The following is a 14503-nucleotide window of genomic DNA, read 5'->3' as shown; positions in this document are numbered from 1 at the left end:
GGAATTTCCCAAAGGCAGAGCACCTCTCCCACCCACACCCTCCTCGCAGTGCAATACTCTGTCCTCTTAAGAAACCACAGTGTCTTTCAGTGTAACTGTTAAGGCTGCTAAGGAAAGAACAAAGACTTTTCTAATTGTCTGGGTCACATGTTAGGCAAAATAGATCTGATAATTGGAAATAATTAAAAGAAGGACATAGGTACTCTCATCAGCACTGGGGTCTCCTTATCTGTCTTAAATCCCAAGACCGTCATTTGAAACCTTTACAGCCATATTCAATAGAGCAAGTTTCATTCTTTCTGTCTCACCTGTCCCTGCCTCCAGGTCCTCTTAAACTTGAACCACATATGAATGAACCAGTTATAGGGGGAAGGGTTGGGTGCAGAAAGATGGGGAAGTGTGGGTTTGATTTAGAATTCTTTCTACTGGGCCTGGAGAATCAGAATGGTGGGCACATGGGAAATGTTGTGAAATAGCCATGTTTTTTAGAGAATTACCCAATTTAAAGTTATTTTTTTCCAGTAATACATTTGCAAGGGTAGCCACAGTAAACCATTACTAAAACATAAATAACCTTTTGGGCTGGAGTACTTGAATAAAATCAAATTGCCAAATTTCATAAGTAAAGGAAAATATCCTTGAGAGCTATGGAAAAGTTTTCCTGGATTTATGCTTGGAACAAATTAAAAATTGTAGTATGTTTTCCAGAGCTTGTTAGTATGCTTTTGAGGTTGTTCATAATTTGGGGATGTAATGAAAACAAACAAAATTTAACCACCAACTGAAAAAAAAAACAAAAAAGCACATATAGCTGCAAAAAATTGACAGTCACAAAGTCTAGTCCTATTCTTATTTTTATGATGACTTTTGAACCAAACAAATGCAATTTTATTCTACTTGTTTATGTTCTCCCTACAAGTTTACTTGTACTTATACAAATTTATTGATAAAATAAGTTAGCATTATATCTATTAGATCTTTAATATAGTGAAAACTGTAAATTTGTATTAAATGAAATTAAGTTATTATTTTGAAAAACTTTAAGAATATTTATATTTTGTAAGATGTTTATAGAAGTTTTCAAAAATCTATTGAATAACTTAAAATATGCTGAAATATAAAGTAGGCAAGCTGTGCTTTGTTAAAAAAAAATGAGATGTAGTTTTGCCCTAAAATAGAATAGCTAGTTTTCACAGAATGAAAAGCAAAAATGTATAAAAGATCTGAATAAATGTAGAAAGTTGTAGAAAATTTATAAAAGTGAATTTTGTTTATTGTAGTCAATACTGACTAAAATTTAATAAGCTTATTTAAGTGTGTGGTTTAGTCCTAAAGCAAAATAACTGGTTTTTGCAGAATATAAAACAACAATGTGTAAGGCAAAATCTAAATGAATATAAGTTATAAAAAGGTTAATAAAAATAAATTTTGGGGTGCATGGGTAGTTCAGTGGTAGAATGCTCACCTTTCACATGGGAGACCCGGTTCAATTCCTGGACCATGCACCCCACCCAAAAAAAAGAAAAGAAAAAAATGAATTTCATTTATTGTGGTCATTGTTAACTAAGATTTAATAGCAGGCTTTTATATCAAACATACGCATATAAAACTAAAATTTAACTTTCTTTCTATTAAAGAAACAAAATTTTATTAAATTGTTGGTCTGTTCTTAATAGGAGGTTATAAAAATTTTTCTTAACTGAGTATTCTGCCTAGAAGACAGAGATTCTAAATCACATCAGAATAATATCCTCATTTATCTTTATGTTGACCTCATCCTTTATTAGTTTTGGAAGACAAGTTTTCTTAACTTTTAAAGGAACTAAGTCTTTTTCTTATTAATCATATTAAGTCCTGTTTTACTTTTGGTTGTTATTTTGGGCAAATAGGGAACCAAATATTGTTTTATAGTGGCCCATTTTTCTGTCTAATACAATAGTCAAACCTGACAGCTTTTGACATTTTGCCATCTTGAAATCAAACTGTAAAAGTATATCTTTTTATTTCAAACTGTTGCAAAGGATTTGTTCTTTCAACTTGTAAAAGTGAAGTGTTAAAAATAGTTTAATATATTACTAGGAAAGTGTTACAAAATTAAACGGGATTTTCTAATCTCCTGTTAATTATATTTTTATGGGCGAAATGCTATTCATATATTTAGAGACTGTATAAAATTCTTGAAGAGTTGACAGTGTTCTCACTCTCCACATTATGTCCTGACACTGATATGTATGATGTTAAGACCACATCATGATATTGTCAGTCATGGTTTTGGTTGTTCTTAAGAAAGTTACATATCATAGAAATGAAAAATTTCCTTGTCAGTTACACTATTTTGTTCTACTGCTTTTCCAAAAGTGCATGGAGTCAGCTGCAGGTCAGAGCTTCATTTTCAACAAAAAGAGACTTTAAAAGAGAAGCAAGGCAAGTGTATGAATTATGTTCTATCTGTTAATTAATATAAGTGTTAAAAAGTAAAAGTGAAACAGGACAACATTTCAGTTATGGTCTGTTGTGATGACCTCAATATAAATTAATTGCCAAATGTTTTTATTTCTGGAAATAGCTTCATTTGAGAATTGGTCATAAGGAAATTAGGACCTAGATTGTAAGCTGTTGCACCAGCCACATTTGTTCCTGAGCCTTGGTTATATCTAAATTTTGAGGTGCTTTGTTCCTTGGGTTGTGTGACACCATAGCTCCTTGGAACTTTGGGTATCTGTGTGGCACCTGAGACTCAGAGTTGGAGTTCTCCAGCTCTAGAGGTACTTAAAAGAGTAGCATTACTCCGTACAGCAACTGTTAAAGAAGTGAAAAAGGGAAAAGACTTCAATTATGGATATGAATGGGGCTGATCTGAATAGGACTAAGGTGAATCAGAATACAGAGTAACAGATGATATTGTCTGTATTTTGTTTTGCATGTGCAGGCACCAGGAATCAAACCCAGGCCTCCAGCATGGCAGGCGAGAATTCTGCCACTGAGCCACCATCGCATCACCTGATATTGTCTGTAGTTTAAATCTTTAATTTCTGTGTGAGACCAGAAAAAGAGAGATTTGGGTATTTGATTTAGCCTATCTGGTCAGTTTATTTGGACAAACTAATTCAATGGCTAAGAGATTTCAAATAGAGTCAGTAAGTCACTCTGGCAGTTATTCTTACGCAAGCCTCAGCCAGACATTGCCAACACTGTTCCTGAAAACTGTAAGGAACACCTTGGACTCTATCTAAAAAACCTATCATAAATCACCTAATTGTAATCCTTTTAGTCCTTTTATTTAAACCTATAATTTTTAATTTACTTAAATTTATTTTTCAGAACCTTATGGCCTCTGAATTGTTCCTATGCCAATTAAGCCTGAAACCCAGAGTTGCTAGTATCTCCAGGAACAACCAGTCTCATTCCTCTACCTCAAGTTCGACACCCCTTTTCAGCATAAAGAAGTCAGAGCAGTCATTGCCCAGATATCCCTCACGATTGAGGAATGAACAGAAACAAAAGGAAAGAATTGTTAAAAGAGAATATTAAGATTTGACATATAATTATGATGACTGAATCATTATATATGCCTTTTTCTTACTTTCTGGTACATTGTAGAATAGCCAAAAGGAAATACCTGAAGAAATACTGAAACCCACTGATTTGCAAATTGTTGAAACCTCCTGACTGGCTCCACATGCATCCCTTTTTCCTGTTTTATAACTTTAGAATCTCATAATCACAAAGACAACCCCCTAATGTTAATGAAGGCACTTGAGTCAGCCCCAAACTAACTACTGACTATAGTGAAGTTGCTTGTTATCATAATCGTTATTCTAGCTTAGCTCTGTTTCTTTACATTTGTTAAGTTGTAGTAGTTTATACTTCTTATTGTAATGGTAGCAACTCCATTGCCCCTTGTTTGAATCTGTAAGACTGCTTAACTCCTTGGACTCAGGGAGACAGATTTTAGGTCCATAGGCCATATCTGTTTTCCTTTCTTCACTTTGCAATAAACTTTATCACTTTGAAAGTGTAAATAGCTGTTAGATGCATCAGACGGAGAAAGAGGAAAAAGGGCATTTCAGGTAGATAAAACAACACACACCTATGCATGCAAAATAAAGAACATGCATGGCCTGTTTTAAAAATGTTTAGCTATTTGGAACTACAAAAATAGTTGGGGAACAGTGGCAGGAAATTAGCCTTTAAAAGAATGAGGCCACAGTATTTAGGGGCCTTAATAGCATGAGAAGAGTTTTGTGTTTCCTAAAGGGAGCATTGGAGAAGCATCCAAGAATAATCAAATATTTGTTTTAAAGAGGCCATCGGGGTAGTGAGAAGGATGAAATGGAGTGAGCATAGACTAGAGACAGGGAGCAAGCTCAGAAAATGTTTGAAATAATCCATATAATCAATGGGCAGGGCCTGAACTAAGGTTGGGCAACAGGAATAAAGAAATGGTATATATGGGAAATGAAATAAAAGAACAAGTTGAGAAAGACTCCATCCTTTTAGTTTCAGAGATTATGATTGTACAAATAGGCAATAAGATGAAGAATAGATTTGAGTGGGAATATAAATTGTTTTGGATTTGTTGAATTTAAGGTGTAATTCAGAAAGAGGTGACCATTAGTTGAACATATGAGTTTGGCATTCAGAAGTGGCTGAAGAGGTAGATTTGGGACTCTCAGGGATATAGGAATATAGGGTGCAGCTCAACATGTGGGTTGGAAAAGAAGAGGCGCCTACAGAGGAGACTTCCAGAGTGATCTGCAAAGCATGAACACAACTAAGAAGATGTGGCAAAAGTAAAGTGATTTTCATTAAGGAGGATCAATAATGTCATCAAATTTCACTAAAAGCCAGTAGGATAAGCAAGGAAAAAAGACCTAACCAAAAACAGATTCCAAAGAAGACTAATCTGAAACCATTTTGGTCAAATGATACCTCCCATTTATACTTCACTTTTCCCTTAATCACTTCTTCAAAGAGACATTCTTTGATCACTCCCTCATCTTTGCCTGGTCTAAAATTAGGCCCCACTGTTATTCTCTTTCTTAACCCTTATATTGTTTTATAATTAATACTTATGTGCATGTTTAATGTCTGTTTCTTCCACGTGATTCTGCGCTGTGTGAGAAAAGTGACTGTGCTTACTGAACACCTTATGTGTAGCACACACGCCTGGCTCTAGTGGATACTCAATAAATATTTGAAAGTGAGAGTGAAGGAGACTTCTTACATTTTTCACATGATAGCTTGCAGATCTTATTTCCCTGTCCCTGAGATAAAAGAGATAAATTAAAACTTGAACATGTACTTGTACTTTATCCCTTCTCTGAATCAGGTTTCAGAAATCATTCTTGAAAATAAAGGATAATACTCAGGGCAAGGTAATAGTCCACGGTGTTTTTACCATACTGGTCTTCAAATCTGAGTCAGAGTGGCCAAGATGGTGCGAGAAGTGGCTTAGAATTGGTACCCAATCTAGCAGTCCCCTGTTTGAGTTGGGTGTGTCAGAGTTTGAAGTCCAGGACTATGTTTCATAAGCAGGACTCCATTTCATAAGTAGAACTTATGAAACTTAACTCCTCAGAGATATGTGCTGGCATCCTATACTGCCAGTTTGAGGAAGAAAAGAAGATTGATGATTAAAGGTGTCATAGAAAGTCCAACCTGTGGGCTTTGGAATTTGGTCATGCTTAAGGCTTTGCTGAAGTAATCTTACTTGGAAGGATGGTATCATAGCCATTTCTTTTTTTGTTTTAGTGGGGGAGTGGTGGCGTTTAAAAGGGGGAGTTTATTAAATTGCAAGTTTACAGTTCTAAGGCCATGAAAATGTCCCAATTAAAGCAAGTCTATAAAAAAGTCCAAGTTAAGGCATCAACAAGAGGTTACCTTCATTCAAAGAAGGTCTATGAAGTTCAGGGTTTCTCTCTCAACTGGAAAGGCATGTGGTGAACATGATCATGACTGCTAGCTTTCTCTCCAGGCTTCTTGTTTCACGAAGCTCCTTTGGGGGCATTTTCCTTCTTCATCTCCAAAGGTCTCTGGCTGCAAGGGCTCTGTGGTTCTCTTGGCTCTCTCCAAAGGATTTTGGATTGCAGTAAACTAATCAAGACCCACCTAGAATGGGTAGAGTCACATCTCTCTCTAATCAAAGGTTAATACCCACAACTGGGTGTGTCACATCTCCCTGGAGACAATCTAATCAAGTTCGCAACCGATAGTACTGAATAAGGATTAAAAGAAAGACAGCCTCCACAAGAAGGATCAGGATTAAAACATGACTTTTCTAGGGTACATAATCCTTTCAAACCAGTGCATACAACAATCCAGTTTATTACTTTAATCATTAGAAAGTCCTTCTTTTCATTTATTTTTATGTAGCCTATGGGAAAGGCTTCCTGTAAGTTTCCCCTGGAACTATATAATTCTTTTTGTTTGTTTGTTTGTTTTTAAATATGTTTATTGTAAACTTTAACAAGCAAACATACAAACATTCTACACATGGTGTACAATCAATGGCTCACAATATCATCACATAGCTGTGTATTCATCACCATGATCAGTTTTTTGAACATTTGCATCTCTTCAGCAAAAGAAATAAAAAAGAAAAAACTCATACATGCCATACCCCTTACCACTCCCTCTTGTTGACTGCTAGTATTTCAATCTACTCAATTTATTTTCCCCCCTATAATTTGTTTATTTTTTATCCATATTTTTCCCTCTTCTGTCCATAACCTAGATAAAAGGGGCATCAGACACAAGGTTTTCATAATCACACAGCCACACTGTAAAAGCATTATACAGTTATTATGTGGCTGGGCTCTTCAAGGAGTTAACAAAGAAAAAAAAAATCAAAATGATAAATTCATGTTTTTTCTGTTTTTATTCAGCAATAATTTGGGACACATTCCCCACAGGTCAAATAGTAAACTTCCTTTTCATTGCTTCCTAATAGCTATATGTCAGTAGGTTGGATGTACACATATCTTCCAGTTTATGTAACAAATGTTTTCCAGTGAATACAGAAGAAATTTCTGAGGAATGAATTCTGATTCACTTTGAAATACCTTTATAAAATCAGCAGGTGAAATGCTTTATTGGTAAGCTGCATTGACTAGACCAGGGGTTGTGCTGTTGGGAATGTGAACTGTGTCCTATCTCTGAAACTATAAAGTCTCTACTGGCTTTTTTAGTTCTACCCCACATCTACACTATTTATTTCTTCTTTAATCAGTTTATGAATTCATCCATTGTGACACTCAAACTGTGCTACTACCAGAAATACAAAGATGAAAAACACATAGTCTGTGCTCTTGAGATGTGTACAGGCCAGTAGAAAGATTACAGTCATTAAATGACAACATAGATTTTCATAGGTCCCAGAGGAGTGCAGAATGAAATGACTAACATTGCTGAGAGGGTCAGGAAGTATATGTGATATTTGAATTAGTCTGTGAAGGATGAATAGATGTTTGTCAGACAAAATAGTTGGGGAAGAGTTATCTTCAGCTTTCAGCCCAGTGCTTAGCATATAAATTAATGTTATTTGACTGAATGAAACTCTCTTTCTCCAGAGAGGTATAATTTTTTTCTCTTGCCTGCACAGCCTCTGACGCTGAAGTTTCTGTTTCTGGTATAAGGAAGGAACAGAAAAATTACCACATTCCTTTTGTTTCTTTTAGCTGTGCTATAGGTATTTTCATCTGCCTTGTTTTGAAATTGGTACTGATGGGAAATAAATGTTATGGCAGCTGATGAAAATTAAAGGTTTATTTAGTCACTTGTTCATTCATGCAACATGTTTATTAAATACCAGCTATGTTGTTTGCACTATGTTATGCTAGAAAGAAGTTCATGATTTAGAAGTGTGTTAACTCTTTCATGCCATTATGCTCTCATTTAGTATGCTTAGAGAGCAAAAAATATTAACTGAAGGGATAAAAGCATAAATAAAATATATATAGTTTAATATATAGCCCTTAATTTGTATTCTGACAATATACCTTTTGTTGGGGAGTATAAGCGAATCATTTATGACAAGAAAAGAACAGTTTTCATTTCATTGTTCATGTATTTTTCATTTAATAGACATTTTGAATGAGATGTTTGCAATTCCTTGGAGTTGTTTCTTTGAAATATAATTGCCTGACTCATTCATCTCAAAATAACTTATTTTCTAAAAAAATTCATTAAAGCAAGCCTTTTAGGACTCTCATGTTTATAAAGCAAAGGATTACAAGTCTATACACCTGCTCCATGATGCATTCAAATTAAGAGCTCTGAATAATATAATATTGACAGTTTAAAAATATGTGGTGCCAATATTGAATATTTGTAGTTGTATTTAGTAAGAATTTGGTGATGATATAGCCAATTCCATTTTAAAACATGTTAAATGTTCATTTATTTCTTTGATATGTTTGCAAGCATCTAATTGAAAGAGAAAACCAGTATAAACTTAGCACCAATTCATTAAGACTAGACTGGCAGTGTCTATAGTCTCGAGACAAAACTAGTTTCTGGCAGATTAATATCTCTGTTAGCCTTAGTTAATTATGAGCTACTTAGAATTGTATATTGTGTTGGTAAAAATTAACTTGAGAGGTCAATTAATCCATCTCTTTTATTGAAATAAAATTGCATAGAAATTGAGAAAAACCAAGCCCAGAGCAAAGAAGAAAACTTACCTTCTCTTTTTAAAGGTGTGAGTACTACTCACAGCATTTTTGGTTTTGTCCTTTGCTAATAAATAGGAGGATCAAGTTCATGGGCCATATTTTAAACTTAATCTGTTGGTATTAGACTTTGTTAATTTTCAGAACATTATATATACAATTCAATATGTTCTGGTGCACAGTAGGCACTCAAAAACATATATGACATATAATGTCCATAGTTTTTTGGATTTAACTAATCTTTGCTCACTCCAGCAGTGTGATCAGATTTTCTTAGAATTACATGGCTGTAAGATACTTTAGACATCATCTAGTCAAAACTTACTTGTTTCACAAATGGAAAAAACCAAGGTGCCTAGAGTAATGAAAGGAGAGGTAAATTTACGCAACAAGATAGTGACAGCTGTATCTGAAAGTCCAGTTTATTTCAGAATCAGCATGCTTGAAAACTCATTTTCCTTGCATTCAAAAGTCTAATATGGTAATTATGTTTTCTCCGAATGAATGAAGGCTAGAAAAAGAATTTTAAGGAAAAGAGCAGCACGAAGAACAAACAGAATCCCTGAGTAGTTTGAGAAATTGTTTTGGTTTTACTTTGTCACAATATTCAGTTCATTTTTAAATTGGAGGGATGATAAAGAAACACATGAAAAACACACGAAAAAAGTTATATTTTTCAAAAGACTGCATAATCAACAAAGTTTGACAAAAATAGAATTAGGCAATTGAGACTCTTTTAAGTTGGAAAATTCAGAACTGGGAATAAATTGGTTTAATCCCCCCTTTGTTTCCCAAAGTATGATACTAATTGGATAGATATTGACATACATAAGATCATTTGTCATCCTCTGTAGTGTATGGTTCAGATATGGTTATACAAAGTTCTTTGGAAGACATGAAAAGTGGTAACAGTATGAAGTTAAGGAATACAGAAAAATGAGTTATGCAAAGTTTTACTAAAACTTTAGAAAAATATTAATCTAAGACTTTGGCAAAGGAAGTATTGAAATTTCTATGCAAGAATGTTTTAGTTAAAAATGCAGATCTAAAAATTAGATGGTTTACATGTTATTGAAACAAAACCTGAAGATGATTACTGAATGGTATTAAAAGAAATAATTTTAATATCTTGAATTTTTTTTAATTAATTAAAAAAATTTTTTTAAATACCAAAAAACACCAAGCCCAAACATTTCTAATTTTTGATCATTCCATTCTACATATATAATCAGTAATTCACAATATCATCACATAGTTGCATATTCATCATCATGATCATTTCTTGAAACATTTGCAACTATTCAGAAAAAGAAATAAAAAGAAAACAGAAAAAAATTCATACATACCATACCCTCCACCCCTCCCCCTCACTGATCACCAGCATTTCACTGTAAATTTATTTTAACATTCGTTCCCCCTATTATTCATCTTTATTCCGTATGCTTTACTCGTCTGTTGATAAGATAGATAAAAGGAGCATCAGACATAAGGTTTTCACAGTCATACAGTCACATTTTGAAAGTTATATCATTATACTATCATCTTCAAGAAACATGGTTACTGGAACGCAGCTCCACATTTTCAGGCAGTTTCCCTCCAGCCTCTCCACTACATCTTGACTAACAAGGTGATATCTATTTAATGCGTAAGAATAACCTCCAGGATAACCTCTCGACTCTGTTTGGAATCTCTCAGCCATTGACACTTTATTTTGTCTCATTTCATTCTTCCCACTTCTGGTCGAGAAGGTTTTCTCAATCCCCTGATGTTGAGTCTCAGCTCATTCTAGGGGTTTTCTCAAACCCTTGATGCTGAGTCTCCGCTCATTCCAGAATTTCTGTACCACACTGCCAGGAAGGTCCATACCCCTGGGAGTCATGTTCCATGTGGATGTGGGAGGGTGGTGAGTTTGCTTGTTGTGTTGGCTGGAGAGAGAGGCCACATTTGAGCAACGAAAGAGATTCTCTTGGGAATGATGCTTAGGCCTAATTTTAAGTAGGCTTGACCACAAACATCCTTTGTGGGGTTAAGTTTCATATGAACAAACCCCAAGATTGGGGGCTCAGCCTATAGCTTTGATTGTCTACGCTGCTTGTGAGAATATCAAGAATTCAACTTGGGGAAGTTGAATCTTCCCCCTTTCACACCATTCCCTGAAGGAGACTTTGCAAATACTTTTTATTCACTGTTCAAATCACTCTGGGATTTATTGGGGCATCACTCTGGACAAACCAACAAAATCTCATGTCCTACTCAAAGTTCCATGTACTTATGGTGTTCAGTTAAGCTGTCTACATAAGTTAATATCTTGAATTTTGAAGGCTTCAAAGTATTTTTTTTGCCTTCAGATTTTATTTATAAAACGATTTGTATTTCTAAATTTATTTTTACCTTTTCTAATACAATTTTTGAGATGCCTAATATTATGAGACATATTAATCTTTTATGATGTCTAATAGCTGCAGAGTGAATAATCATTTAACAAATTAATTAGGCACCTCTTTTATACACTTTTATAATTTGAGCTTCTCTAACATATCTTATACTTTATAAATAACAGGTTGTATTTTTTTCCATTAAAATCACTAATATACAAAAATGAAAAGTGCCAACATGGTTGTACTTCAAGGAAAATGCTTTAACAGGAGAAAAAACATTCTGGAAATATTTTCAAACACTTCAAAAGTATGCTTTATATATAGTTGCTATAATTATGAATTGTTCTTATCTAGTCATTAGAGAATATCTTTTATAAACTTATAAAAGGATTTCCTACATTATGTAGTGACACACTAGAAAATTTCCCAAATGTTTCATAGATAATCCATGCTCTGATGCAGTAGAATTTGAATAGAATGTTATTTTATTAACACAACCCAAACCTTTTAACTTGGGAGGAATATTATAATTCAAATTAATCAGTGAATTCCAAATTCAATATACTGTCTTTTCAAAAAGCCTATGACTCTAAATAATGAGTGTTCTTTTAATAAATTCTCAGCAAAGAACAACCAGAATTTAATCACTTTTAAATCTTTAGTGATAACATACATAATATAACTTGTTAATTAATGTTAATGCATCTAAACCTCTCTCTCCATGTTTTTCTCTGCTAAGTCTTCTCTTTCCTTCAGTTACCACCAAAACCAGCCCCACCTAAATTTCATATAAAGTAGGTATCTAGTGATTATTGACTTAATAATATAGCTATATACATTGTACCATTTGCTTCTTCCCTTTTTTCACTCCCCCAGTGTGTTATCTTTCAGTTTGCTTCATTTTTTCTTACTACCCTGCCTTGAACAAGAGTAGAATATAGATGCTGGACAATGGTGGAGGCATTCCTGCACAGGTAGCGGAATGGCTGTTCTGAATTCTGTCTAATCTAAAAGCTCTTAAAGAAATCAGAATCTCCGTGTACTTCAGTTTTCTTAACTGTAAAAAGAAAAGCAAATTGCACCTTGGTAACCTCTAAGGTCCTATCAAATTATAACATTCTTTAGGTTTTATGATATTTTATAAGGCAACAAGACATTAATTTTATACATGACAGCAACATGCATTCCACTGAGTGGCTTCTTCAAGGTCATCCTTTGATTAGATTAACAATCCTTTCTTGTGAGTTGTTTTATAATTCCGAATTAGCTGCTATTAGTGTTTATTTTAATTTATTAAACTTTTCCCTAAGATTTATTTGAGAGGGATTGTAAATCATTTTCCTACTTGAAGATGGTAGAAAGATTTATTATGTTTATATTCTCATAACCCCTTTCTGCAATGATTGTAGGCAGCATATTTATAGCAAAATGAAAAATATAATTAGAAGTTGAAAAGTGAGTTCAAGGAAAGGAAGAAAACAAATATAGTAATTACCAAAAAGTCACTATGATTACTCTAGGTGTACTTCATGTTTGACTATGAGCTTATAAGCAGCATGACAAAAATTAAAAAATGTTAAGTTTCATAATTAGTGAAATATATTTCTTCCTTTGGGGAAGCAGAATTTTTCCAGGTACCATATCATTAAAAAAGAATTTCTTACATGACTCTTTATGTCAAAGATATAGAAAAACTGTTTATTGCATATGATTTATTTATTTACTGCTTTTCGTATCCTTGTTGGGTTGTACTGTTTTTCTCACTTCAGATGAGCAGACTTTTCCCTAGTACCTACATATATGACCATGTGTATGCTAATAGAATACATACTCAAACAATTGTTGATACTAACTTATTTTACAAAAAAATGAACATAGGTTTTGTATTTTTGTAAAAAAGAAACTCTTGAATCCTCATAATCTTGCTGTCTTGGGTGGCATAATTCCAAGATATGATGCCCTCATCTTTCTGTGTTCATGTCTTAAATACTTCAAAAAACATATTTTTTGTAATTGCTTGTTTATCTGGCATTTCCCCAAATCCTTACCTGACTCTGGGCTCTCCTCTAATGCAGAACTCCTGTTTTTCATTTACAACTCTAACACTAGTCCCATTGCTCGTGCGTAGTGAGTGAATACTCAATAAATATTTTAATGAATGAATAAAATATTGACTTTCTATTTATTCTATCTCTTTTTTGTAATTCAGAATTATGGCTTGGAAACAGAAAATCTAAAAACCCTTTCTCACAAGTTGAATGCATCTGCCAAAAATCTTCAGAATTTTATAACTGGAAGGAGAAGGAGTGGCCATTATGATGGGAGGACTAGCCGAAAATTGCCAAACGACTTTCTGACTTCTGTTGTGGATCTGATTGGAGCAGCTAAGAGTCTACTTGCCTGGTTGGACAGGTAAAGTCTTCCATGTGTTTTATAGAAAACTACTCCTCAGATACTAGTTTAAATATAATGGTACTTCATGCTTTCTTTTGAAAGGATGTGGAGAAGTGGAAGAGTAATACAAAGTAAATGTCTAATTATGAATCAGTAGAGTGTGTCATCAAATAGATAATTCATCTTTTATACAATCTGATATCAAAACACGTAGTCAGTAGTTAGTCCCTGAGAATTGCAAAATACCTTTGCTGCTTTATAAGCAAAGTCGTTATTAGGATTTTTAATACTGCTTTATAAATAGTTTCAATAAACTGTATTATTAATAGAATTTGTGATACAACTTTGTCTCCTGATTTTCTTTTTTCTTTCTACTAATCAGTCATATTTAAGGAAGTGACTTTTAGGGATCTATTTACTATTTTAAGTGTCAAGACACTGACACTTTGATAGCATGCATTGCATGTCTTCTTGCCCTTGCTTTATTCATTCTTTATTAGTCACATTGCATGATCAATTCTGAATATCATAAACATACTTTTAGAAATTTGTTTTAGCTTAATTTTTATTTGTCTTAGAACACATAAAATAATATAAAAGTTTTCATAATATTCAAAGAAAAGCTAGATTAAAAGTTTATACATGATTAAATATTATAATGGTTAAATAGATTGCACTTGTTACAAAAACTAAACTCTCTACCTTCATTTTCAACAGTTTTGTGAGGAGCATATACTATACTATAATGCTAAATAATCAAAAATTTAAATAATCTTTCTCTCTTAGAAAAAAGTCAGATAATACATGAATTTATCAGAATACTTTCACCAATAAATGTCAATAGGATAGATAAAAATCTCAGTATTATCTTCTGGCTTTTTAAAATTATGAGGAATTATTTTTAAAGTAAAGTGTTTGTATTTTAAAGGTAACAGGTATGATAATTTTGCTTAATTTTATTTTGTCTAAATTTATATATGTTAAAATTAACATATAACATAAGGTGATGATTACAGATCTGAAAATTAAGTTATATTATTGGCTTTTTGATAATTAATA

General features: G+C 33.3%; 1 protein-coding gene across 4 annotated transcripts in view; it reads left to right on the top strand.

Moving 5' to 3' along the window:
• Nucleotides 1-14503, top strand: part of CNKSR2 (connector enhancer of kinase suppressor of Ras 2) — a 370581-nt gene that overhangs the window by 72128 nt on the left and 283950 nt on the right. For all 4 annotated transcript variants that reach the window (XM_077146892.1, XM_077146891.1, XM_077146890.1 and 1 more), the window contains exon 3: nucleotides 13260-13462. In XM_077146892.1, coding sequence (XP_077003007.1) covers nucleotides 13260-13462 — 203 coding nt within the window. The remainder of the gene's footprint in view (nucleotides 1-13259; nucleotides 13463-14503) is intronic.

Source organism: Tamandua tetradactyla, chromosome X (genome assembly GCF_023851605.1).
Source record: "Tamandua tetradactyla isolate mTamTet1 chromosome X, mTamTet1.pri, whole genome shotgun sequence".
Classification (NCBI taxonomy): Eukaryota; Metazoa; Chordata; class Mammalia; order Pilosa; family Myrmecophagidae; genus Tamandua; species Tamandua tetradactyla.
This window is presented reverse-complemented; position numbering and strand designations above follow the sequence as displayed.